Source organism: Solea solea, chromosome 9 (genome assembly GCF_958295425.1).
Source record: "Solea solea chromosome 9, fSolSol10.1, whole genome shotgun sequence".
Classification (NCBI taxonomy): domain Eukaryota; kingdom Metazoa; phylum Chordata; class Actinopteri; order Pleuronectiformes; family Soleidae; genus Solea; species Solea solea.
Window position 1 is genome coordinate 14,677,951 of NC_081142.1, and position 24,415 is coordinate 14,702,365.

The following is a 24,415-nucleotide window of genomic DNA, read 5'->3' on the forward strand; positions in this document are numbered from 1 at the left end:
ATAAGGTATTACCTTAATGGTAATTGGAGTTAAGAGGAAGTTTAATGTGTACTTAAATCAAAATGATCTCATGCAGGTTGCTGCAGCTGGAGCTCAGATGCAGCTGAAGGACCTGGTGTGTAATGCCACCATGTTAAGACAGTTTCTTATGGTGGATGGAGGACAAGCTGTGATGAATGATCTTCAGAATCAGCTGTGTAACCTGCCAGCCGACATTCTTCAAGAAGCTGAGCACCTTTTTCTCTCTCAGCTTGACTTCTCCAAGTTCTTCACGGTGAGAGTCAGTGGACAGGGAAACCTACCATTTACAGAAGATACAAGTGAAATCCAGAGTGAGTCTGTCGGTGCCAAGAGTAAATCTGTCTTTTCATTTGTCCCGTCAGAGAGATCGTCTGATGGCGAATGCCAGAGACCTCAGGGACATCAGCCAGTCTGTCACATCAGTGTCCCAGGAACTGGCTGTCCTCATGGATGACGTAAGAACATTAAACTGATAATTTTATTTGTCTGGTTTTAGATAAATTAATAGCCACTTTAGAAAGGTAGAATCATCACCATGGAAACACCTGAGGTCATAAGCACATTTATCCATTTAACAAAATCATGGATTTGATGTGATGGCAGTGAAGATATCATTGTTCAGATAATAAATGTATGCAAGGGTTCAGTCCACAATGAATGTAGTGTATAAAAGATGCATCGTATGGAAGATGCATTGTATACAAACACTTTTTTGTTGCTTTGTTTTATAGTAATCATATTTTCACGACTGAAATGTTTGTAATTTTTTTTGTTCCATGCTTTCTTCTGGCATTTTCCCCCTATGGTTTATCTTCCCTCCCCTCCCTTCCCTTCCGTCTGTTTTCCTCCAGGTTTCCGCCCTCTCCAGCTTTGCTGAGATGAGCGCTGCTCTCCGTCTTCTGTCTCCAGAGAATCGCACAACACTGCCCAAAAAGAGCTTTCAAGCTTTTTCGAGAATCATGTGTGGTCACCCTGAGGTTGGCGGTGAACGAATCCCGTCACTCAACTGGTATGAAGACAACGACATCAAGTCCTTCTTAGGCAAAAACGGCACTGAGGACTCTGACATTGACCGTAACAACGACACCAGTAAGAGGCTTTCCAGATCCGATCATGTGATGTGTATTTATTTGTTTACCTGTAATACGACATGATATGAATTTAAAGTTGCTGCCCATAATTGGTTTCTAAAACTCATTTTACCATAAACCCTCTACACATCCTGATATAAGTCTATGAATATTGTCTGGAAAAATAACTAAGTTTGTTGTTTGGGGAGATTTGTGTGCGTGTTTGTGTCGCGTCACTGTCACTTGTGCTCTAATGTCACCGTTCAGGACCATTCAAGTGTGCACATGAGTGAATAATTGATTCCTTGCATAACTGTTTTAGAGTGAATTAGTTGCACTAAAATCTGGCGAGTGCACTTATAATAATCATAGGTGATGTTTTGATCTGTTGTAAAACCAAAGCAACACCCTTCCCTTGTTGTTGTACCTGTTATTTTGATCTAATGTTTGGTCTTTTCTCTCCTCACTGCAGCTCCTTTCTGTAAAGCTTTGATCCATGGTCTAGAATCCAACCCGCTTTCTCGCATCGTGTGGCGAGGAATCAAACCTCTCTTTATTGGAAAACTGCTGTACACACCAAACACTCCTGTAATACAACAAGTCATGAAAGAGGTACAGTATGAGAGCTGTAACCGATGTTTTGTCAGACACTTCACTTACAATTGTTATATACACTAGTATCTATCATATATGGTTACTGCCAAAATGGAAGGCATGTTTCACTGTTGTCATTTTACCAAACCAATTAATAATCTCTAGGCAATTTCTTTTGTTTATAATTCATAAAGTGTTCATGTGCGTATAATCTGCATAGGAATAAAAACTGACTTTAGGCCTGTGCAGGAGGTGGCCAAGAGGGAACATATAGATGGAGAAGCGGATTTGACCCAACACTAAACCTTGGGGCACTCCATTGAGAGCACCTTTTGCTGAAGTTCTAGCATCAGCAATACCAATGTAAAAAACCTGTGTCTAAAAGACCTGAACCATTGTAGATCTGAGCTATATTCCAGTGTACCCGAGTTTCAAGATGGTGTCATGTCTTCAAATCTTAATTATTTTTGACATTATACTGTATTCTGTTGCTTTACTTGTTGTAAGACAACTTAATGCATAATGGAATAAAAGCATCCATTAGATAACTGCAATTTGTGTCTTTGAAAGATGAACAAAACCTTTGAGGACCTGCAGATCCTCCAGCAGCTGAATGAAGCCTGGATGGAGGTGGGACCACGCGTCAAGAACTACATGGAGAGCAGTGCAGAGATTCAACTGCTGAAGGTCTGATTCACCAACTGCTGCCAATGTTGTGACATATTTACTTTATTTAAAAATCTGTTTGTTTGCGTATGACAGGATTTGTTAAGGAGGCCAGAAATTGCAGTACTGGTGAACCTGCGTTTACAGAACACGTCCTGGACGGCCTCGCGGATCTCTCGTTTTCTGTCCACACCCTTGCCAGATGCCAGCAGAAATCCAGGAGCACCACCAACCTGGTTGGACATCTACAATGACGTCAGCCACACTATCTCCACCCTCGCACAAGTCACTGAGGTTCTTTATTCCTGTGTTTCTTTTTTTTTTTCATTCTTCTAATGCAAAAAGTATAGAAATGTCAGCCCACTAATGGAAATAGATACAACAGAATTTTGTAAAACTGTATATTATGTTTTTTCCTGTCATTTACCATTCATATCTTTTACACTCTTTTTTTCCCACTGCAGTGTTTCTCTCAGGACAAACTGGAGGGGCTAGAGACTGAGGGTCAGTTGATTGTCAGAGCTTTGGAGCTTCTGGAGGACAGGCAGTTTTGGGCCGGTGTTGTCTTTCTCCTGCCTAATTCCTCATCTCCTGAGCTGCCGCCCCACGTCACCTACAAGATCCGAATGGACATTGATGATGTTACCCGGACCAATAAGATCAAGGACAAGTAATGAAAAAAGATTGGAATTTCTTTTCCCATAGTTGTAGAGATGTAGAGAAGATGTAGAGCCCAGGTGTGGGCTGTATAAACACCATGGATTTGCCCTAAATTACAGATTACAGACTTTTATTGTACCATTACAGTCAACTGTATAGTTACCTACTTAAGCCAATGCAGTTGTTCTACCAGTGTTTTACCCATTTTTGAATGGGTATATTTATATTTATATTGACATTGGAAAGAATATTTAATGATCTACTATTCACAGTTCTCCTCAAAGAAACGTGTACCAGTTTTGGTCATTAGGTGATAGGATTGTATTTTCCGAATACAAGTTTGTGTAATCAATTACACAAACTTGTATTAATTATTTTTCATCAGTTTTAAGACAACCTTTGCAACAGGAGAGTCTACTTTTCTTTATGCTGACATTCTCCAGCCACCAACATAAAAAAAAAAAAAAAAAAACAATCAACACAGATTTGGTCATTTTTTATCAGGTTTTGGGATCCTGGCCCAGCAGCTGACCCATTTAATGACATGCGCTACATCTGGGGTGGATTTGTTTACGTCCAGGACCTGGTGGAGAGCGCGGTGAGTCGAGTCCTGACTGGAGTTCGACAGACTACTGGCATCTACATCCAGCAAATGCCCTACCCCTGCTATGTGGACGATGTGTAAGTTTTATGTCATTCTAAATAATTCCGATTTTATGAACCATCTCTATGAGTACATCTACAATGTACTATTTGAATGTTTCTTTAGTAGGTTCAGAGAGATCAAATTTGATTTGAAGTAAAACAGGTCAAATATGTTGATGCAACACGGCAACCTTTTTTTGCATTAGAAAATAAAAAACTGATGCTGATTTATGTTTCCTCCTGTTTTGTCAGTTTCCTACGAGTACTGAACCGTTCCCTGCCACTCTTCATGACGTTAGCCTGGATCTACTCGGTTGCTATGATCATCAAATCTGTGGTGTACGAAAAGGAGGCAAGGTTGAAGGAAACCATGAGAATTATGGGTCTGGGAACAGGAACTCTGTGGCTCAGCTGGTTCATCAGCAGCATGGTTCCTTTCCTGGTCTCTGCAGGACTTCTCATTACTCTGCTCAAGGCAAGATGACCTCTAACTCCGCAATTATTGTTATATGCATTACATACTAAATGGCAGGCTCGGCATGTGCAGTAGCATGCATGAAAATTTGTGCTTTTTGAAAGTGTTGTGGTGGATGTTGAAAGGACAGACTGCTATAGTCCCTGTTAAATCTTTTGTTCTTGTCCCTCATCCTTTCAGTGGGGGGACATCTTGCCGTACAGCAACCCAGCTGTTGTCTTTTTCTTCCTCACTGCATTTGCTACTGCCACCATCATGCAGTGTTTCCTCATTAGTACTTTCTTCTCCAAAGCAAACCTGGCTGCTGCCTGTGGGGGGCTCATATACTTTGGCCTTTACCTGCCTTATGTACTGTGTGTTGCCTGGAGGGACCACCTCAACAGCACACACAGAGTTCTTGCGGTGAGTAAATTTGTTGTAAATACAATAACAAAGTTTGGATGTGTGAAGTTCTCAGGGAAAAAAAGTGACTCCTGGCTTTTGAATGACAATGCAATTATTTATGGCTTTTTTTACAGGCAGTTATTGTACAAATAAAACAATAATAATTCGCTCTTCTTTCCTCAGAGTTTTCTCTCTCCTGTGGCGTTTGGATTTGGCTGTGAGTATTTCTCTCAGTTTGAGGAGCAAGGTGTGGGCATCCAGTGGTACAACATGCACTCTAGTCCTGTGGAAGGAGACTCGTACAGCTTCACGATCTCGATTACCATGCTTTATGTTGATGCCTTCATCTACGCCACTGCTGCCTGGTACATCGAAGCTGTGTTCCCTGGTACGAATACACTCACTGTCATGGAAATTTGATCTGACAACCCCAAAACATTAAGTCTCAATTAAAGCTCCCAAAAGTGTATTGGACTAAAATTAATGTCCTCAGGCAGAATCTGTCTTTTTTTCTGTCTAATACAAATGTATTTACTGTTTGAACAGAATATTGCTTAATGTTTTTGTGATACAACAGGTGAATATGGGATCCCCAGGCCTTGGTATTTCATCTTCCAGATGAACTACTGGGGTGGAGTTCCCTTGGAGGCAGGCATGCCAATCCCACCAGCACCTTCAGAGCAGGATGAAAGTATGTTAGATTAGAGTAAATGTTTTTAATTCTAATTGTATTAGCCATGTATTTGCGGATGATAATGAAAATTCATAATTTAAAATGTATTGTGAAGATATTGAAAATTAACTTATTTCTTAGGATGTGGTGAAACTGGATAATATTTAAGGCATTTAAGATTTAAAACACCAAATGTACAACATGCACAATAGTGTATTTTATACATTTAAATTGCACAATGGTCAGTAGGCTGATGCAGGTTTGTAAACCATACGTTTTTGTGGAATTGGGAACAAAGATCGCAATTCAGATTTTTAACTGTGTTGAAGAAGACTGTCATCAGACTTTTTGGGAAATTCATCCACCCCTTGTTGGATCATGTATTCTCTTGTTTGTGTCTCTGTCATCAGATCACATTGAACCAGAGCCCAGTAACTTAATCCTGGGTGTGAGCATCAGAAACCTGGTGAAAATTTACAAGAGGGGAGCAAAACTGGCAGTCAACCACCTCAATCTGAAGTTTTATGAGGGACAGATCACCTCATTTCTTGGCCACAACGGAGCCGGCAAAACAACCACCATGTGAGTAGAGTTGACTGAAACACAACAGCACTGAGCCAACTATTATGTTCTTTTAGAACAATTTAGTTTTTTTTTGTTTATGAGGATCAGATGCAAAATATTTGCATTTGTACTGTCTATGTATTATGAATGTGATAAATTAGAAAGAGTTCAAATGATTCATTATGTGCATATGTTAGATCTGTTCTAACAGGTCTGTTCCCTCCTACCTCTGGAACCGTTTACATCAAGGGGATGGACATTCGCCATGATATGGATATCATCCGAAGGACACTGGGAGTCTGTCCACAACACAATGTCCTTTTTGACATGTAAGGTTCCCCTCTGCCATGTCTGCTGTGTTCTGAAATTTGACACATTTTTCTAAATAAATAAGACTACAAATGTCTTACTTCAGCCGGCAATTTTAGTCAATGATTCATTTTTACAGATTTTCATATAAAGTCAACTTGTGTTTGTCTGTCTGCTTTGTCAGACTAACAGTGGAGGAGCATGTCTGGTTTTATGGAAGTCTGAAGGGTTTATCTGAAGCTGAGGTGAAAGATGAGCTGGACACTCTGCTGGACGATGTGGGTCTACTGCACAAACGGCATGAACAGACCAAAAACCTCTCTGGTAAACACACTAATTGTAAATGTATTAATGTAAAAGGGGTAAAACATTTTTTAATCAACTCTTTCAATTTCTGTTCCGTCAGGTGGTATGCAGAGAAAACTGTCTGTGGCAATAGCATTTGTTGGCAGGTCTAAGGTGGTTGTTCTGGATGAACCTACAGCTGGAGTCGATCCTTACTCTCGCAGAGGGATCTGGGATCTGTTACTCAAATATCGCAAAGGTGTGCGACTGTTGGCTGTGTATTAATGATCGTGATGTGGGGTTAAGCTCAGAAGCCTGCTATATTTCTTGTAGGTTGCAAGAACATTAACCCTGCAGAAAATCTACGAAATACCCTCTTTACATGTGTTTGGGGATCAAAGGGATGTTGCTTTTTAAGGTACTAGAGTCTAATGGTTAAACCCAAGGGGAAGAATTTACATGTCCTGGACCAGTTGCTTTATATGGAATATAATAATAGTTTCTTTGATTTAAACAGCAGAATGGTTTCTTAATTGGCAGTATTTCAAAATATACCATGATTTTAAAAACTGAAAAGCTTAACTGAAACTGAAAGCTTAATAGTTCTGCTATAACAATGTTTGTGCTACTGTTCCTCAAATAATTATTGCTATCACTCACCTGAAATATAAACACACCTCTTCCTATGTTTCTAATTGACCTGAAAAACACAAATATCAAGACCAAGAAAATTAATTTCTCTCATGTTTTCTCCACAAGACCGGACTATCATCTTGTCTACCCATTACATGGACGAGGCAGAGCTGTTAGGCAATCGGATCGCCATCATCTCCCAGGGGAAGCTCTGCTGCTGCGGATCACCACTCTTCCTGAAATCCCAGCTAGGATCAGGATATTACCTCACTGTGGTGAAAAGGGAAGGACTAAACACCAGCACGCCCAGCAATACCAGTATCTGCACCAGTACTGGTACTAGCACCAACAAGCTGCCTCCACTCAAGGTCTGGTTTTTTTAACTTAATTTTAGATGCTAAGATTTTATTTGTATGAACTGCATTAAAGGAAAGTGAGTAAAACACTGGAAATAGCAATACTCACGCAAAACATGCACACTTTAACATGCATACTTTAACTTCCTTTTCAACAAACCTGTAGAGAAGTGACATTCACCTGCTTTGGTCCCCACTCAAGTCTCACAGCAGGAGTCTACTCTTCTTTCTTTTCTTCTGTGCTTCATTTCCTATTTTTTATTTAAAGTGGCAGTGCTTTTCTTTGTGTTTTTGTATCAAAGCGATATTTTTAGACACACCCAAAAAATCATGAACAGAAGACTTGAGAGAAACTCCATAATTTTATTTATCTTATCTTATTTATCTCTGTTGTACAGCACTTTGTTTCAGCTGTTGTTGTTTTTTTTAAAGTGCTTTATAAATAAAGTTGGATTGGATTGGATAATTCTTAACGCCACAGCTGTATTTTTTTTGCATGTTCTGAGCCACTATTTTCTAACATATACTATAGTGAAGAAGAGAATTTCTGCATTTGCTTGACATGCACTTAAACTCTGTTTCAGGATAGTGAGTCATCACTGAGTGAAGACACTGGTCTCGGAAGTGAAGACTGCAGCTCAAGTGAGTGTTTAGCAGCTAAAACCTCATTATGTGGCCATTTGGAAATGCATTTTCTTTTGGCACCGGTTTTGTATTAAGTAATTAATAATGAAAAGCTCTTATTTTTTTCCCCTCTCTGGTTGTTATCATCATCCTTATCATCATGGCAGACCTGGCAGCGTTGCTTTCCCTGGTACATCATTACATCCCAGGTGCAAGGTTGGTGGAGGAATCGGGACACGAGGCAGTGATCAACCTGCCGCAGGTAGCTGCTAAGGACAGTAGCCTGGCCTTATTTCTGTCCGAACTGGACCAGAGGCTTCCTGAAATGGGCATCAGCAGCTACGGCCTTTCAGACAGCACACTGGAGGAGGTAAAACATCAACATTTACATTGATGTATTAATAAAGAAGTCACCACTTACTAACAAAAAATCAAAAAATTCAGCAAATTTAGTGCGGACCAAAGCAGGTGAACACTGCGCTTGGTCAATGGTTGTACAAAATATAACATATATGGTCCGGTATCAAACCTCATCTTCAACAAACATGGAGAGAAGCCACATTTTACCATTTTTATCACAGTTTAACAACATACCGTACACAAGCACAGAGCTGGTTTAGTATGTCCTGTCCTCTCTCAGTGGTACCTGCAACCTCACAGTCCCAGACTGCTCTTCTTTCTCTTCTTCATCTCTACTTAATTTCCGCATCTTGAGGGATTTTAAATAAATTGGCAAAGTTTTTCTTTGTGTTTTTGCATAGAGGGAAGACTATGGGACTGAATTTTCATTAATTGTTCATCCATTAGTACTTAAATAGAGAAGAGTTCCATGCTAAAAATTAAAATGAGTAAATTTACCTTGTTACCACAAATCAAACATCCACCTTCAATTGGTGATTTTTCCTTTACACTAAATGCATTAATTAAGGAGGGAATTGTGTTTTTTTTTTTTTATTTTAATCTTTTATCACAGCCTTCATTCCATTAATTTTCAGATTTTTCTGCGAGTGGCAGAGGAAACGGGTGTGGATGCTGAACCTCTGCTGCAGGCTGAATCTCCCCTCAGTGAACAACCATCAGCAGGACAGAGAACAGAAAGACAGCCTGCTGAAGAACCAGAGACAGGTATGCACTAGCACTCTGGCTCATACAGTAGTTATGTGTGTACATACCACACGGTGTGTCCATGTATACTCGGTACATGTCTTCAATTATGACTGTTTGTTTCCATACTGCTGCCAGGAAGGAAAAGGCTTCATAAGCAAGGTACCCTCACATCATCAGTTACTGACAGTCATGATATAAACTTTTTTTTCAGTTAACATACAAATATTTGCTAATATTACCATCACTCTTCTTTAAAGCTGCAGAGTGAAACATTCTGTGATGTTTGTTGTTGTTTATTTATTATTCTGCCTCCGTTTGGTCTTCGCAAACAGAAACATTTAACATTGTTTGTACGCTCAGCCTTCATCTGAAAACTCTGTCATGCAATACCATCAGACCTGACTGAGGGAGCTTTTGTGTGTATACAGTGGTAGTGCAGGGGCGGATGGGGACAAGATGCATTTATCCTGTCAACCTGCTCAAAGAAAGCAGTATAATTCACCTCTGAAAGTTTTCATGGGTGCATAGTTGTGTTTTCAGTCATACTTCAGTCCGTTTGCAGCCGCTTCACGACATTGCTGTTGCCTCTGTCTGATATAAATTAAATCACCTCCTGTATGCAGCATGGGAATGTCACCAGGCGACATGAGATCTAAACACTGCTATACTGAGAAACACAGAGTCGTGTGGAGGCTCATTCAGCACTGCATGAACTCAGTTGACAATATTTTGAATGTAACATATATATTTGTTTACATTGAAAGATACATACTACTACTACTACTTAAAAGTGATTTAACCACTTATCCGTTTATGACAGTAAGTACACACCAAAGTCATGTCCTGCTCCTACTACAGTTAAGCAGGCTGTAGTCTGACTATTGTCTCCATCATATTAAAGGTGGTTGCAGTATATCAAGTATACAGTATAAGTCCTCATCCTGTGCCTTTTCTGTTTACAGAGCCGCAGGAGACAGACTGTCTGAGTGGAGACGGTCGAGGTGGGATCCCCCTGACTGGCTGGTGGCTGACCTGGCAACAGCTGAGGGCTCTCTTTGTTAAACGTTGGCTTTATGCTCGGAGAAGCCGTAGAGGCATCTTTGCTCAGGTGACCCCAAGCACCAGCAACAGTTAATCAAGAGACAGATTTTTTTTAGAAATGGTCTGTGCTTTTTCTCTTCCATTGTGTTTCTGTTCATAAAAACGAGAATTCTGCCATCAATTAGCTGACCAAGAATATTTAGCTGGCTATACTTGTTTCATGTTTAGGTTCGGTATGTATATTGATCGTGATTCATTACCAGAGAAACATGTTCAAAGTCTCTGAGCTGAAGTTTTCTTCACATTTCAGGTCGTTCTACCTGCCATGTTTGTCCTGGTTGCCCTTCTCTTCAGTCTCATTGTACCGCCGTTTGGGAAGTACCCTGCTGTGCAACTGCAGCCGTGGATGTACGGACAACAGTACACCTTCTTCAGGTTGGCCTCCACCAGTTTGGTTTATTCTCTCAAATGTATCCACCAACTAAGTGAATGTTTAATTCTATGACATAACAGCTCATTTTCATCCCTAAAAATCCGTGGTTTAACAGTAATGATGCCCCTGGGAACCCAGCCATTGAGAACTTATTGGAAGCTCTTCTGGACCAACCAGGCTTTGGTACCAAGTGCATGGAGACTGAGGAAGAAGACAACAGCACGTAAGACAATCTCTGTAAACACAAAAATTTCTCTGGCATCAAAGAGTTAGTGAGATGCAATTAAAATCCATGAGTACATTTTTATATAATTAAAAACCAGTGTTGGTTAGGATCCAAGTATATTGATCTCAAAAATAGTCATTGCATGTTTTGCATAAACATGTACAGATCCACTTATAACAGGAGGGGAAAAAAAACTGTGTAGTGATGAAAACATTCTGAAAGTTTAGTTTTTTGATTAAGAATATTAAATAATCCATCACTTAATTAACTTCTGCCTTTGAAGTAATCTGTATACTTCAATGTTTTTCATTGAGGCAACTTTTTCATGTTAAAAGCAGATAAAAAATCTCTATGTTTACTGCATGTTCTTTGTGCAGGAGCACTCTGTGTGAAGATGAGCGGGGTGGTCTGTTCATGCGACCACAGGTTTCATACTCCACCTGGCAGATGTTCAGCAGAGGCAACTGGAGCCGAGACCAACCCTCTCCTGAATGTCAGTGTAGCACAGAGGACGTCCGACGGATGCTGCCCGACTGTCCGCAGGGAGCGGGTGGACTGCCGCCACCACAGGTGAGTGTAGTAATGCAATGTTTCAGCTTGTGCTGAGTGAAAATGTACTGCAGAATGTGTCTGTCCCTAATTTTCAGTGGAGATCTTTTAATGTGTTACTTTTCAGATGAGGAGACTGACTGGAGACATCCTCCAAAATCTGACCAGTTATAACATTTCTGACTACCTGGTCAAAACCTACTCTCAGATCCTCAAGAAAAGGTGCTACAGTGACAAAAATACAGTTTAAAATCTTGAATTGTAATTTTCTTGTCTTCTAGTCGTGATTATTGGTCAGCTTCTTTTCTGAGTGGATTTTTTTCTTTCTGAATTTACAGCCTGAAACAAAAGAAGTGGGTGAATGAATTCAGGTAAACTGTTGGGATGAAACACACAAAAACACTATTTTGGCAGCAAAATATCTGCTGCCTCTTGAGTTTTAGTGCCTACGTTTTGAGCCCTTTGTCAAAAATGACTTAGTTAAATTTCTGTGTTGCAGATATGGGGGCTTCTCTCTCGGGGGCAGAGCCACACAGACTTTACCTCATGCTAATCAAGTCCAAGACTTGATGATGGCAATCAGGACTCGTTACAGAGTACCACAGGTATAGTGAGGTCTTAGGCTGGTTTTATCATTCCTTATGTTTTTGTGAGTCTTATATAATGTGTGTTATTTCCTCACAGAACAGTTCACTGAATAATCTTTTGAACCGACTACCTGATATTCTTGGAGAACTCCACAGTCAAAACAATATCAAGGTAAATGTGTGTCTGTTATGAGTCTTCAGTGGAGAATTTTGATATAAAAGGTTTTGAGCAAAGTGTTTCTTTCTGTTGTACTTAGGTGTGGTACAACAACAAAGGTTGGCATGCCATGGTGTCATTTGTCAATGTGATGAACAATGGCCTGCTGAGAGCGAGCCTGCCGCCAGGGCCAGAGAGGAGGAGACACGGCATCACTGCCTACAACCACCCACTCAACCTCACCAAAGAGCAACTCACAGAAATGGCCATGTAAGATTTTTTTTTTTAAAATGTTGAAGAATTAGCCAACATTCTGTTCCATCATGCAAGAACCTTCCATAAAGCTGATTACAGGAAGTAAAGAGTCGCCAAGAGTTTGGATGAGTTTAATAAAGTTTCATAAAGGATTGGACTGATTTAAATTGTTAAAGCGACATTTATTTACTGTGTGTGTTGCTTACCCACCTCTGTGCCACTTTTCAGGATGACAACTTCAGTTGATGTTCTGGTTTCCATCTGCGTCATCTTTGCCATGTCCTTTGTGCCGGCCAGTTTTGTCCTTTTTCTGATCGAGGAGCGAGTCAGCAAGGCCAAACACCTTCAGTTTGTCAGCGGGGTCAAACCGATCCTCTACTGGCTGGCCAACTTCACCTGGGATATGGTCAGTACTCGAGAGAAAATCAATCACACACCCGACAGTTGTTATGTTTTGAAATTCCCATTTAATTTTGTTATTCAGCACCAAATCACAACCCATTATTTCAAGGCTCTTTACACATTCAAAACACCTCACAGCTTCCATGATTATATTTGTGTAGAAATTGAAATCAGACCCTCTGACTTAAACCAGCCCAGTGCAGATCCTTTAATCTCAATGACATGCAGCCTGTGCCATTATTCTAGTACACATGCTGTATAAGAGAAACATCCTCTGGTTAATTATCCCTTGTATTACAGTTGAACTACACTGTCCCAGCCACCATGGTGGTACTGATCTTCATCAGTTTCCAGCAGCAGTCGTACGTGTCTGAGACAAACCTGCCCGCTCTCATCCTGCTGCTCCTCCTCTATGGGTATGTTTAATTAAACTTCACTTCACCATGTGGCTACTCACCAAAAATCACCTGTCATAAAATCAGACCAGACTGAATGATCAGAGCTCCTAAATCAGTCTAATTAATTAATTTTACCTCACGTTTCATTTGAATGAAGTTATTTCAGAGTCTTCCTGTTTAAGACATTACAAACTGTGAGCTTCCCTAAAACATAAATATTTTTAAAACATACCTACTGTAACGACACAGGCTAACATATTTGCTGTAGTATAATATTCTCTGTAAAGTATTTACTTATATGAAAACGTCTTCCACATTACTTAAATGAACTAATACATTCACGTGAGTTTTCATCTCTCCATTGTCCCAATTAAATGATTGCCTTCCTCTTCCTGCTTCCTTCGGCTCAGCACTAACTGGATAACTTAATTGTCCTTTTAGGTGGTCCATCACCCCTCTCATGTACCCAGCGTCCTTTGTTTTCACCGTCCCCAGCACAGCTTATGTGGTTCTGACCTCCATCAACCTCTTCATTGGAATTAACGGCAGCATCGCCACCTTTGTCCTGGAGCTGTTTGTAGATGAGGTAAAAAAAAAAAATGCACTTATTACAAACAGGAGACGGCATGTAATGAATAAGCCAGAGTTAAAACTAAAGAAAAACTCTCAGCTATAATATTTCAGAAAGCTGCTGTGTATTGAAGCAGCGTTACTGTTCACACTGTCATCAGCTCAGGATTGCATGCAGTCATGTCAGTCTTTGTAAGAATTTTCTAAGTTAATTGTCTGAGATTAAATAAATAAAAAATATGTCCACAAACGTCAAGTGTGGCAGGACAGCCAGGAATCACACTGAACAGTAATGAATAATAAAGTGAAACAATAACAATGCATACAGTGTTCTTATCACATTTTAACTTCTTTCCAGCATCTGAATGAAGTAAACCGGATCCTGAAAAAGGTCTTCCTTATTTTCCCTCATTTCTGTCTGGGGCGGGGCCTCATCGACATGGCCAAAAATCAGGCCATGGCAGACGCCTTCCAGAGACTGGGTATGAAGCCACAGAGTGTTTATTTCTGCTCTGCACACTGTTAGACTCACACATGTCGACTCTGTGTGTAACCTCAGAAACATTTCTGCATCTCATAAATTACCATTGAAGCACATTGTGTTGTTTAAGATGCAGTGTTTACGTCCAGCCTATGTTTCCACCATCCTAGAGAATGTATGTTTATGTATTACATCTTTTTATGAACACACACTTGTCTTTCTTTCCTTCTGTTCCAGGCAGTAAACAGACTCTGGATCCTCTACAATGGGATTTTGTCGGGAAGAACTTGTTTGCGATGGCAGCTCAGGGTGTTATCTTCTTCATCTTCACCATAATGCTGCAGTACAAGTTTTTCATACGCTTCAGGTATGATTTAAACTGCTCTAACCCCAATAGAGAAACCTTACTTTAACATGAAATAACTGTAGAGATATTGTATTTAGTAATGAGATGCACATATGTTACAGCTTGTGGTCCTCCTGTGCTCTTGAATGTCTCTCTAGGCCGTGGTGGGTTGAGCCCGAGATGCCTCCTCTTGCTCCTGAAGACGAGGACGTTGCCAGGGAGAGACAGCGGGTCAAAAGTGGCCAAGCCCAATCAGACATCCTCACCATGATTGACCTGAGCAAGGTATAACCGGCACCTGAAAAGTTCAGCGTTGTGTTATAAGAAGATCTCTTTTATGGAAGCAGTGTTGGTCAAAATCATCAACCTAAGTTTATCCACCTATTGATTGTCACTGACATGGAACTAATTGCTCATTCAAACTGCCTAAATTATGTTTGTTTTGACCCTTGTGTATTTTTCATGAACTTACAATCCACCTTCACCTGTCATTCATTCAGTTTGTTGAAAATAATTATTATATCTTAAGTGTTTTCTGCCACAGAATTGTCATTGTAGCCTTCTTTGGGTTTTTCAGGTTTATAAATCAGGTAAGAAGCCGGCGGTGGATCGCCTCTGCCTCGGGATTCCACGTGGCGAGGTGAGAGATTTTTCGGATGAAATGCAACACTGATAATGTCATAGTTAATTTAGGACAAATAATACATTTACACTGTGCCTGTCATCGGCTGTAGATACAGCCATAGTCATTGTCTACAATTATTGCTTGTTATCATGGTTTTATCTATGAGTCAATTGGAAAATGTCCCAAAAATTGTGTTATACCTGATACTGATGACTGTAATGGACATGTCCTATGTTCTTATAGAGGTTCTTATATGCAAGTTGTGTTCTGTCTGTCTGTCCAGTGCTTCGGTCTGCTGGGGGTGAACGGAGCAGGGAAGACATCTACATTTCGCATGCTGACTGGAGACACACCTATCACCTATGGAGAAGCTGTCCTGAACCAGTACAGGTACAAATGGTTTCTGTCACCCAGTTATTCAACTTGAATGACATGAACCAGTATCCACAAAATGTCATTAGCTTTTTTTTCTTTGTCAGGAAACACTAAATACAAAAAAAATCCTAATATATTTATAGTTAAAAGGCTTGTATTTGCAACAGGTATTCACTGTTTTGGCATTCTTCAGCTTGAAAAGCACTAGATGTAGATATACAGTAGTAGCAGTAATAGAAGTAGAATAGTTTGAGGAAATTAGTACTGGAAATTGAGAAGGTCCTACCATGGTTGTGCCAGTGCTCCCGTTATCCATATGGGACATGTATGTCTGTCGGTATTATAGTCATTAAACACTAAATTCACTCAGGTCAAATCTCCGTTGACCATTAAAATGTCCAGAAATTGTTTAGCATGTAAAGCATGTTGGCTCATCTCTACTTTACAATAAAATCCAGAGTAGTCACACCAGCATTGATATTATTAGTGGTAGTTTTAGTATGTTACTGTATATCAGCAGTGTTGGTGATAAACTGTGTTTCCATGTGGTTCTCTTAGTGTTCAGAGAGAAATGGAGCAAGTCCACCAGTTGATGGGTTACTGTCCACAGTTTGACGCCATCAGTGACCTGCTGACAGGTCAGGAACATCTGGAGCTGTACGCTCGCCTGCGCGGGGTTCCAGAGGAATCTGTTTCCAAGGTAAAGGAACAGTTAACAAGCTCTATATTCTGTTGAGAAAACACAGTTAGCAATAAGGCTAATCACCTTAAAATAATCCAAATTCTGTTTTTCTTCTCCGTGCTGCAGGCATTGTGTGAATGCAGCATTGCCCCACATAGTATACTGCGCTATGATGTTGCTGATTTCGAGATGTCTAGTTTATTTTCTGGTCTCAGATTCAGTGGCCTGTTATTTTTAGGTACCTGTTTTAGCTACAGCATGCAGGAGAGGTTGCTTTCTCTCTTCTCTATCTCTGTCCCTCCCTTTTTATAATCTATTCATTGGGGTATTGGTCCATATGTCCTTATGTGTAGTGACAGGTTTTTCAAGCATCTGTCATAAAAGCATGGCTTCTCTGTTGCGCTACAGGTGGCACAGTGGGGCGTGAAGAAACTTGGACTGACGCATTATGCTGAGCAGGAAGCTGGAGGCTACAGTGGAGGCAACAAGAGGAAACTCTCCACTGCTATCTCCCTTATTGGGGCTCCACCGGTCATATTCCTGGTGAGGATCAAACTAGTTCACGAAAGTGTTTTCCTCCTCCTGTAGTTCATTTCCATCAACGTAATATCACCTGTTGAAATCCACATGTAAGTAACTGTAGTACGGCATTGGCTCATTTCTTTGGTGAAGAAGTGTCCACTACTGTATCCTATGCTAAAGGAAGCACCTGACTTTAACATTGAGTGAATTTAACGAGCTCTTCTCATGTACGCCATTTGGAAACATTTGGGTCATTTCAATTTGAACAATTTGAAACAACTTTTACTCTGAAATGAATATGTACATTCAAATTGGTTGGCACAAATCCTTTCTAAAAATAAATGTAGATATTACTGTCTTTATTTGATTTGTGTTTTTTTTTGTGTGTCAGGATGAGCCCACCACTGGTATGGATCCAAAAGCCAAACGATTTTTGTGGAACTGTATCCTGAGTGTCACCAAAGAGGGAAGAGCTGTGGTTCTAACCTCCCACAGGTAGGAGGATAAGTAAAGTACATTTGTACTTAACATATTTGTACTCATGAGGACTTATCTTGTACAAGGCTGTAAAGACTGAGACACAATAGCAGGATGACCTACAAATCCCTGTAAAAAAAAAAACAGACATGAGTCAGAGTATTTTTAAGCCAAATCAGTTGTCTTTTCAGCTTTGCAGCTCAAGGTTGACTCAGTGTGTAAATGCTAATAACTTAATTCCTGTGTTTTGTATGGTCAGTATGGAGGAATGTGAGGCTCTCTGCACCAGAATGGCCATCATGGTGAATGGCAGGTTCCAATGTCTGGGCTCTGTTCAACACCTGAAGAACAGGTAAGCACACAGTACATATTCAAGCTGCCCCCAGACATTGTATCAGCTATTGCACCTTTTGTTGTCAGTGAAGCCAGTATTTTAGGAGAATATTGCCTTTATAGCAAGGAGATCCGAGCCTTACGTGATCTCTAAGCTAAGTGATGAATCAGGAGTATTGTTTCTCTCTGTCCTTCATCTTTCAGGTTTGGCGATGGCTATACCCTCATCCTCCGTTTGTCAGACGCTAACTCGAATCCAGACTTGTGTCCCGTCAGCGCATACATGAAGAACTCTTTTCCCAGCATTGAGCTGAAGGAGCGTCACCACAACGTGCTGCAGTTCCAGCTGCCCTCCCATGCCTGCTGCCTGGCTCAGGTCTTCGATGTGTTGGCTAACAACTACGAGGAAGTGGGCATTGAAGACTTCTCGGTTTCACAGACGACCCTGGACCAGGTGAGGATGATACTGCAGCTGCTCTTTACTCTCTCTCAAACAATAAAAACACATTTTTATTTAGTAGTTTGGTTTTTATACAGATAAAACTGAAAACTTTTTTTTTTATCATACTTTAAATAATACAAAGGTGTTAAAGTTGGATAGTTTTCGAATATCATCTGACGAAGTATTTTAATGGAAGGGTTTTCAGATTCTATTGAAATGAAACAGATGTTTAAGGTTTTGATCATGTCATTCAGCCACATTTCAACAGTGTTTCCTTTGCAGTATCTGGGAATTATGATATTATTTATTTAAAATCGTAGTTTGTTACTTTTAATTATAAACATGTCTGTTAAATTCAAACCAATGTCAAACCATTGTCACAGACCTTTGCCAAGGCTTAAACACTTTGTCACCTGTGTTTGTACTTCACATCCACTGCATCCAGAACACTTTCTGGATCTGTATTGAATTTACCTACTTGTAGCTATTACTTTCTTACATAAGCATGACAAAATTCATCCTGATATTATAAGATGTCGCTGAGATATACACATCTGAACTTGTTAAATGGGACTGAACCATGTTAAATTTAAATTGCGCCAAATCTCTGATCTGGATGAAATTTAGAATTTGGTCTGATGGTATAGTTGCTTCTTTTTTTCTTTTTTTCTTTGTTTACTCATTATTGGGATTTCTTGAAATTGTATACAAACATACTTGGGTGATCACCTACTCCTCACAAAAGATATTACATTACATTACATGCCATTTAGCAGACGCTTTTTTCCAAAGCGACTTACAATAAGTGCATTCCAACATTTGGGTACAAGTAAGCCAAACTATAAAGTGCTAGTCATAAGTGCAATGTACAAGTAAGTGCTTTTTTTTATTATTTTTTTTCTTCTTCCCTTTTTTTGTCATCGTCGTTGTCTTAGTTGAGTTAGAGTCGAAAGAGGTGTGTAATATATGTGTAGATATCAGATTGATCCAAAAGCTGTAGACTGAAGTTGCAAACAGAAGAACAGACAACAGACATTTACACAGGAAGTGAATTCTAGTGCTCAAACTCCCCTGTGCTGCTGCTGTATACACAAACCCTCCCTCGGTCAGGTCTGATAGTATTACTTGCCAAAAAGCAAACATCGCTAAAAGAAAGCTCATGTCAAATGCCATTTTTATATAAACAAATTGTCTGACATTAAAGCTGGCCCATTCGTTGTTGTAGGTGTTTGTCAACTTTGCCAAAGAGCAGACTGATGACAGCTGCCTCACAGATGTGTTCATCAGCAACGGGACAGTACAGAGCAACCAGGCTGGTCTGCCCACCAGGGTTTACCCTCCCATCATCCAACCACAATCACCAGTCACATCGCCTCAACAAAGCAAGACCACACAGCAGCATGCGACACCATCTGACAGCAAACCCAAGGGAGGGAAATCAAAAAAGACCACATCTAGTAAGTGTAAATCTAAAGAAGACAAATCTACAGGGGAAAACAGCTGCTGTATGGCTATGACCAAAATACCTCAGCCAGTAGAGCAGACCCAGGCGATGTGTCCAATAAGCCGGAGGAGTAGCAGCAGTTCATCAGACAGCAGTAAAGGTGGAGAACCCAGTGGATCCCGACACAGAGGACAGAGCTCCAGTAAACATCCTTCTGCACTTTTTATAGTCGGCAGCAACACACAAGACAGTGATCTGTGAAGTTACTGGTGAGCACAGGCAAAAGAAGCAGTTTGGACCAATTGTAAGCAAAGAAAATGTTATTCTTCATTTTATATTTATTTAACTGTTGCTCAATGTTTGCTGCAAAATCAATATGTAACACAGGAGCAACTGAGCTGATTTGGAATCTCAGTATGAAGTTAATGTTAGGAAATATGGAATTTCACAGTTATCAGTTAATTGAACTGACTCTGAGTTTAGTCACATAAAGGCCTCAGTTAGCAACAGTTACACTTTCCTAATAATAGCTTTGGTGCCTTGATTGCTCATCAACCAATCCATAGGTTTATACCCTTGACTTGGGTTCTCTTTTTTTTTTGTATCTACATCTCATCGTCTGTCCAAAGTTAGAAGTGATAGTTGATAGGATAAGATGTAAGTCTAAATGTAAAAATCAATGGTTGGTGTTCCTCAGGGCTCAGTCATTAGACTTGTCAGCCTCATCTTTATGTTACAGAAAGCACTTTAAATAAGAAAATGCTGCAAACACTCAGAAAATGTCTCTACTTGCAAGTTTATTCTTGTATAAGCATTTAATAACTAAGTGTTTTGTAAATCAAGAAAAAAAATGCTTTTCATTTTGTGTCACTCTCCAAATGAAGGTCCATAAACCTCATTGAATTAGCTCACAGTATTTATAAAGTATCAAGTCCAGGTCCAACAAACGTCATCACAACGGCACCTATGTTTTACCAGTTGCTCCAAATTATGTGAAAAACGCAGCATTCAGTTTGAGCTTTTTATTATTATTATTGTTATTATTGTAAACTTAAGTCCGTTTTTTGTTAGTAACCCTTTCTTCTATCAGAGAAATGACACAGCTGGCAGAATATCCAAAGCAAGTTGTTACTGCACTATAATGCACAGTTACATATTTATATCATCGCATGAGACAGAAACATTAATAGCAGTTGATTTTCATTCCCGAATACAAACTGCTAACATTAAAATAAAATAAAAAAAATTTAAAAAAAGATGGAATTATGCAAAACCTGAACAACAAGCTGGATTTATTCAACTGGTGTATGCTGTAAATGTGTTTGCGAATTCTCCGAATGTACCTTTAAGCTCCTGAGCTTGAAGAATTCTACTTGAATATTAGTAAATCTATTCTATTGTATTTATTGTACAGTATATACTAACTGTATGAGTATTGAAAAAACAGGTATATATGTGTGTTGTGAATGGTTTGTCCTGAAGGAAAATAAAAAATATTGTTTCCTGTATCAACTTTTAAAATATTGTGGTTTTTTTTTTGTTATTTATTCAACCAGGAATAGTTGTAACCCTGACAGGACAGGGTTACAACTATACCAAACACTCATATTACAGACTTCAATTTAAAAATAACCTTAAAAAGTAAGGACATTTGTGTTTGGTGGATTATTTCTTTGTTGTAACAATGCTTCTTGGCGATTAATCTTGGAAAAGCCTGTTTTTTCCCTTTTAAATGGAGCCCCATTTCTGAGGAAAATGCATCTATGTGCCAAATCTTCTCTGCCAATGCCAAACTGCATATTGGCAATTTAACTTTATTCATTGATACAACAAACAGGGGGCCTCGGTAGCATGTGGAAGAACTATACACAGCCACAACAGCCTGGTATTATGATTAGAGCTGCAACTAACGATTATTTTCATAAACAATTAATCTGTCAATTATTTTCACGATTAATCGGGTAATCGTTTGGTCATTAAAATGTCAGAAAACGTCAAAAAATGTTGATCAAACCTGGAAATGATGATGTCCTTGAATATCTTGTTTTTTGTCCACAAACCAAAAATGTAATGATTTCTTTGTTATATGGAGCAAAGAAACCAGAAAATATTCACATTTAAGAAGCTTAAGAAACTCAGAAATCTTGTTTTAATCATGAAAAAAGCTTCAAACTAATTAGTCAATTATCAAAATAGTTGACGGTTAATTTAGTAAACGATTAATAATCGATTAATCAAGTAATTGTCTCAGCTCTAATTATGATTTATTAACAAAGAAATAATCAACCAAACACAAAGTTCCTGACTCTTTGTGCTAAGTTTAGATATATATAAAGGGTAGCTACGGGATACAATATAAAATCACAAGATCAGCAAATATTTAAGAAAATCCTTATAAAGTGTGTTTCAAGTCCTTTAAACTCACACTGTCAAAGTGTCAGATGAGAACAGATCCTTCAGTTTTTCCACATATCTTTTGAACGTTCCAGTCAAAAGGAGCTGCATATTTTAAATGTCTTTTTTATTTTAGAAAATGCCAGTGTTTCGATCGATCTGTTGCAATCACATGCAACCAACACGACAGTGACGATGTCCGTGTTCACTGACGTGTCACTGCTTCACGGTGTAAGTGGGGAGGTTTTTCTTTGTCATGCTGAGCATGAGTGTGGGCTTAGTTGCAGGGAAAAGTGCGGGGAGCCTCTTGTGTTTGTTTCCACTGTGTCCACCACCCACTGATGATGGTGTTGATCTTCTACTGTAAAGAAAAAAACAAAAAAAAGACGGGTTACACTTTATTTTGGGAACCCTTTGTTTAGCATTTGCAGTGTCAACAATAGAAAATCTTTTAATTCATGTTTTCAACAAAATATAATGTTTTATGCAATGTACACTTTATTAATTACAAAGTCATAGATAGACAGACAGACAGACAGATAGATAGATAGGTTGTACTCAAAGCCTTTAACCTCACATGTTGGTCTGGTTGAGCTGCCGTCCGGGTCTCGTTTCTCTCAAGTGTGGTTCCGTGATGAGGAGGTGATCAGACTGGACTTGTCCCCATGCTCCTTCACCACTTCTCCTCTTCCTCCCCAGTTTCTGTGTGACAGTCTGCAGCAGAGCGTCCAGACTGGACAAAGAAATGTCAGGAAGACGAAACTCAGCAGATCTCTGCACAGACAACAAGGGCAAAGACACAAAGTCAGGTCATGCCTTAAAAATAATTAACGTGTGAACCACAAAACTATATCTTTTTTTTTACTTTCTTTGGGAGTATATTTTTCTTTCTTTTTTTTAATCACGCATGACTTTCTGTGTTTTTTTGTGTGTGTTTCGTGACTGAACTCAAGTGTGTAAATTATATCCATCAAATTTAGGGCTGCCACGTTTGTTTAATGAATCAATTATTAATCAATTACTAATTTGTTTAATAACTAACTATTTTGACAAAGCAAGACATTCAAGAACATCATTATTTCCATGTTTGAGAAACACTGATGAACATTTGTCCACATTGTCTGACATTTAACAGAGCATACAAGTACTCGATGAACCGATAAAATAATCGACAGATTCATCGATTATGAAAATAATGATTAGTTGCAGCTCTAATCGATTTTTAATAACGAAGTTTATGGGCTCTATGAATCAAAAAACATCTATTTAATCAAATGTTTTACATGTAAAACATAAAAACATTACTAAATAATTATGTTGATCACTGTAATATTGTAATATTACTACTTATTGTTATTACTGTTATTGTTGTTGTTATTATTGTTATTCCTTATTCTTATTATATAATGAAAGCATATAACTTTTAAAGATGAATATCGTGTTGGTTTTGGTGGAGTTTCTCCAGGTTGTCAATAGAGACTGATGTACAGTAAATCACATTTTCCCCCACATCCTCCCACTGATCAAAACCCTTTCAGACTCTCTTACCTATAGATTTTTAGAAAATGGTGTGAAAACATGGCATACTACATTTTAAATGAATATTACTCACATATTTCGAGAGCAGGATGTTGTCTATCCAGGGCCCAGCAGCATCTGTCACGTGCTCTGTCATTTTGTCATCGACTCCCCTGACTTCAGTTTTAATGTTTTCTGAGACAGTTGTTGTTGTTTTCTCAGGTAAACTGATACGAGGTAGAGATGTTGTGAACTTCTGGGTCTTGTGATGGTCACCACCACACACAGGAACTGATGTAGGTTGAGTTATGGGAGGCAGGACAAACAAAGAGTTTAGTGGTTGTTTGGTTAGTCCTGCAAAATAATCACTTGTACTGAGAGATTGATGCACTGATTTGGTGGCAGATGGGTCATGTGTGTTGCTGGTGTTTGGTTCCTCTGCACTTGTAGAGCTGGTATCTTCCTCTCTGTCCTCCTCATCTTCTTCTTCAGGTTCCTTGGCTGAAGCTAAAACAGGCATTAAGTTGAGACAGAGTTTCATTACGTTCCCCGATGTCTCACATGTGGTTATTATACCCTTGTCTGTTGTTGGGAGTCTTTTGTTTGATGTCTTCACTTTCATCTTGTCCTTTGATTTCACAAGTCTCATCCTGGGAATCGATTTATTTACTTCACCCATGATGATCGCTCGTGTGTCTGGTTCCAGTTTTTCTAGTTTTGCCGTTTTCTTTTCTTTCCCCATCACAAAATCTGGACAAAAACTCCTCATTGACTCTTCTCTGATTTTGCTCAAGCATCTCACATAGAAACCTTTCAAAATAAAGGAAAAAATACACACTCCACAGACTGAACAGTTTGGTTTTCTGACCCTTCTCTGTCTCAACAGCAGTGAAAAGACTCAGATTACGATGTGGCCGCTCTATTAAACTGGCTGTTATGGTAACGGACACACAAACGCCAGTCACCTATAAATAGTCATTGTTCAGTTTTACAATAATGCAACAGACTCTAACCACACTGAGATGTTGGATTTTTTAATTAATGACATGGAAGTGCATTTACTCCTAAATTGTAACAGGAATTTTGTAGCAA

At 39.3% G+C, this 24,415-nt stretch overlaps 2 protein-coding genes across 5 annotated transcripts in view; one reads left to right on the forward strand and one right to left on the reverse strand.

Annotated features, from left to right (window-relative positions):
* abca7 (ATP-binding cassette, sub-family A (ABC1), member 7) overlaps window positions 1-20,919 on the forward strand; it is a 28,365-nt gene extending 7,446 nt beyond the window's left edge. The window contains exons 7-50 of one of the 2 annotated variants that reach the window (XM_058638250.1): window positions 77-274; window positions 384-476; window positions 873-1,110; window positions 1,564-1,703; window positions 2,256-2,372; window positions 2,448-2,645; window positions 2,816-3,021; window positions 3,516-3,692; window positions 3,909-4,131; window positions 4,312-4,533; window positions 4,699-4,903; window positions 5,093-5,206; window positions 5,599-5,770; window positions 5,950-6,081; window positions 6,246-6,385; window positions 6,468-6,605; window positions 7,106-7,347; window positions 7,920-7,977; window positions 8,127-8,329; window positions 8,955-9,084; window positions 9,202-9,225; window positions 10,029-10,174; window positions 10,418-10,542; window positions 10,656-10,763; window positions 11,144-11,336; window positions 11,443-11,537; window positions 11,654-11,686; window positions 11,815-11,920; window positions 12,000-12,074; window positions 12,160-12,329; window positions 12,543-12,720; window positions 13,017-13,132; window positions 13,556-13,700; window positions 14,043-14,166; window positions 14,403-14,532; window positions 14,670-14,796; window positions 15,089-15,151; window positions 15,420-15,526; window positions 16,070-16,211; window positions 16,602-16,736; window positions 17,107-17,210; window positions 17,452-17,544; window positions 17,730-17,979; window positions 19,193-20,919. In XM_058638250.1, the coding sequence (XP_058494233.1) occupies window positions 77-274; window positions 384-476; window positions 873-1,110; window positions 1,564-1,703; window positions 2,256-2,372; window positions 2,448-2,645; window positions 2,816-3,021; window positions 3,516-3,692; window positions 3,909-4,131; window positions 4,312-4,533; window positions 4,699-4,903; window positions 5,093-5,206; window positions 5,599-5,770; window positions 5,950-6,081; window positions 6,246-6,385; window positions 6,468-6,605; window positions 7,106-7,347; window positions 7,920-7,977; window positions 8,127-8,329; window positions 8,955-9,084; window positions 9,202-9,225; window positions 10,029-10,174; window positions 10,418-10,542; window positions 10,656-10,763; window positions 11,144-11,336; window positions 11,443-11,537; window positions 11,654-11,686; window positions 11,815-11,920; window positions 12,000-12,074; window positions 12,160-12,329; window positions 12,543-12,720; window positions 13,017-13,132; window positions 13,556-13,700; window positions 14,043-14,166; window positions 14,403-14,532; window positions 14,670-14,796; window positions 15,089-15,151; window positions 15,420-15,526; window positions 16,070-16,211; window positions 16,602-16,736; window positions 17,107-17,210; window positions 17,452-17,544; window positions 17,730-17,979; window positions 19,193-19,672 (6,615 nt within the window). In that variant the 3' untranslated portion in view covers window positions 19,673-20,919. The remainder of the gene's footprint in view (window positions 1-76; window positions 275-383; window positions 477-872; window positions 1,111-1,563; window positions 1,704-2,255; window positions 2,373-2,447; window positions 2,646-2,815; window positions 3,022-3,515; window positions 3,693-3,908; window positions 4,132-4,311; window positions 4,534-4,698; window positions 4,904-5,092; window positions 5,207-5,598; window positions 5,771-5,949; window positions 6,082-6,245; window positions 6,386-6,467; window positions 6,606-7,105; window positions 7,348-7,919; window positions 7,978-8,126; window positions 8,330-8,954; window positions 9,085-9,201; window positions 9,226-10,028; window positions 10,175-10,417; window positions 10,543-10,655; window positions 10,764-11,143; window positions 11,337-11,442; window positions 11,538-11,653; window positions 11,687-11,814; window positions 11,921-11,999; window positions 12,075-12,159; window positions 12,330-12,542; window positions 12,721-13,016; window positions 13,133-13,555; window positions 13,701-14,042; window positions 14,167-14,402; window positions 14,533-14,669; window positions 14,797-15,088; window positions 15,152-15,419; window positions 15,527-16,069; window positions 16,212-16,601; window positions 16,737-17,106; window positions 17,211-17,451; window positions 17,545-17,729; window positions 17,980-19,192) is intronic. The other variant, XM_058638251.1, reaches the window with a different exon arrangement.
* Window positions 20,900-24,183, reverse strand: LOC131465512 (uncharacterized). 3 transcript variants are annotated; one of them, XM_058638253.1, is made up of 4 exons: window positions 23,900-24,183; window positions 23,418-23,830; window positions 22,383-22,579; window positions 20,900-22,166 (listed from the first exon to the last, which is right to left on the reverse strand). In XM_058638253.1, the coding sequence occupies exons 1-4, from the start codon at window positions 24,090-24,092 to the stop codon at window positions 22,022-22,024; spliced, it is 948 nt and encodes a 315-aa protein (XP_058494236.1). In that variant the 5' UTR covers window positions 24,093-24,183; the 3' UTR covers window positions 20,900-22,021. The 3 variants fall into 3 exon arrangements, with proteins under 3 accessions (XP_058494236.1, XP_058494235.1, XP_058494237.1); XM_058638252.1 differs by having other exon boundaries at window positions 23,418-24,183; XM_058638254.1 differs by having other exon boundaries at window positions 22,378-22,579; window positions 23,418-24,183.
* Between the last annotated feature and the right edge of the window lie 232 nt (window positions 24,184-24,415).

What these genes read in the sequence shown, in the direction of transcription:
- LOC131465512 (XM_058638252.1), bottom strand. Translation starts at nt 24,092, where the DNA reads ATGAGGAGTTTTTGTCCAGATTTTGTGATGGGGAAAGAAAAGAAAACG. An exon ending in ACATCCTGCTCTCGAAATAT is followed by an intron (nt 22,580 to 23,417) that starts GTGAGTAATATT and finishes TTGTCTGTGCAG; the next exon opens with AGATCTGCTGAGTTTCGTCT. An exon ending in CAGCTCAACCAGACCAACAT is followed by an intron (nt 22,167 to 22,382) that starts GTGAGGTTAAAG and finishes TTTTCTTTACAG; the next exon opens with TAGAAGATCAACACCATCAT.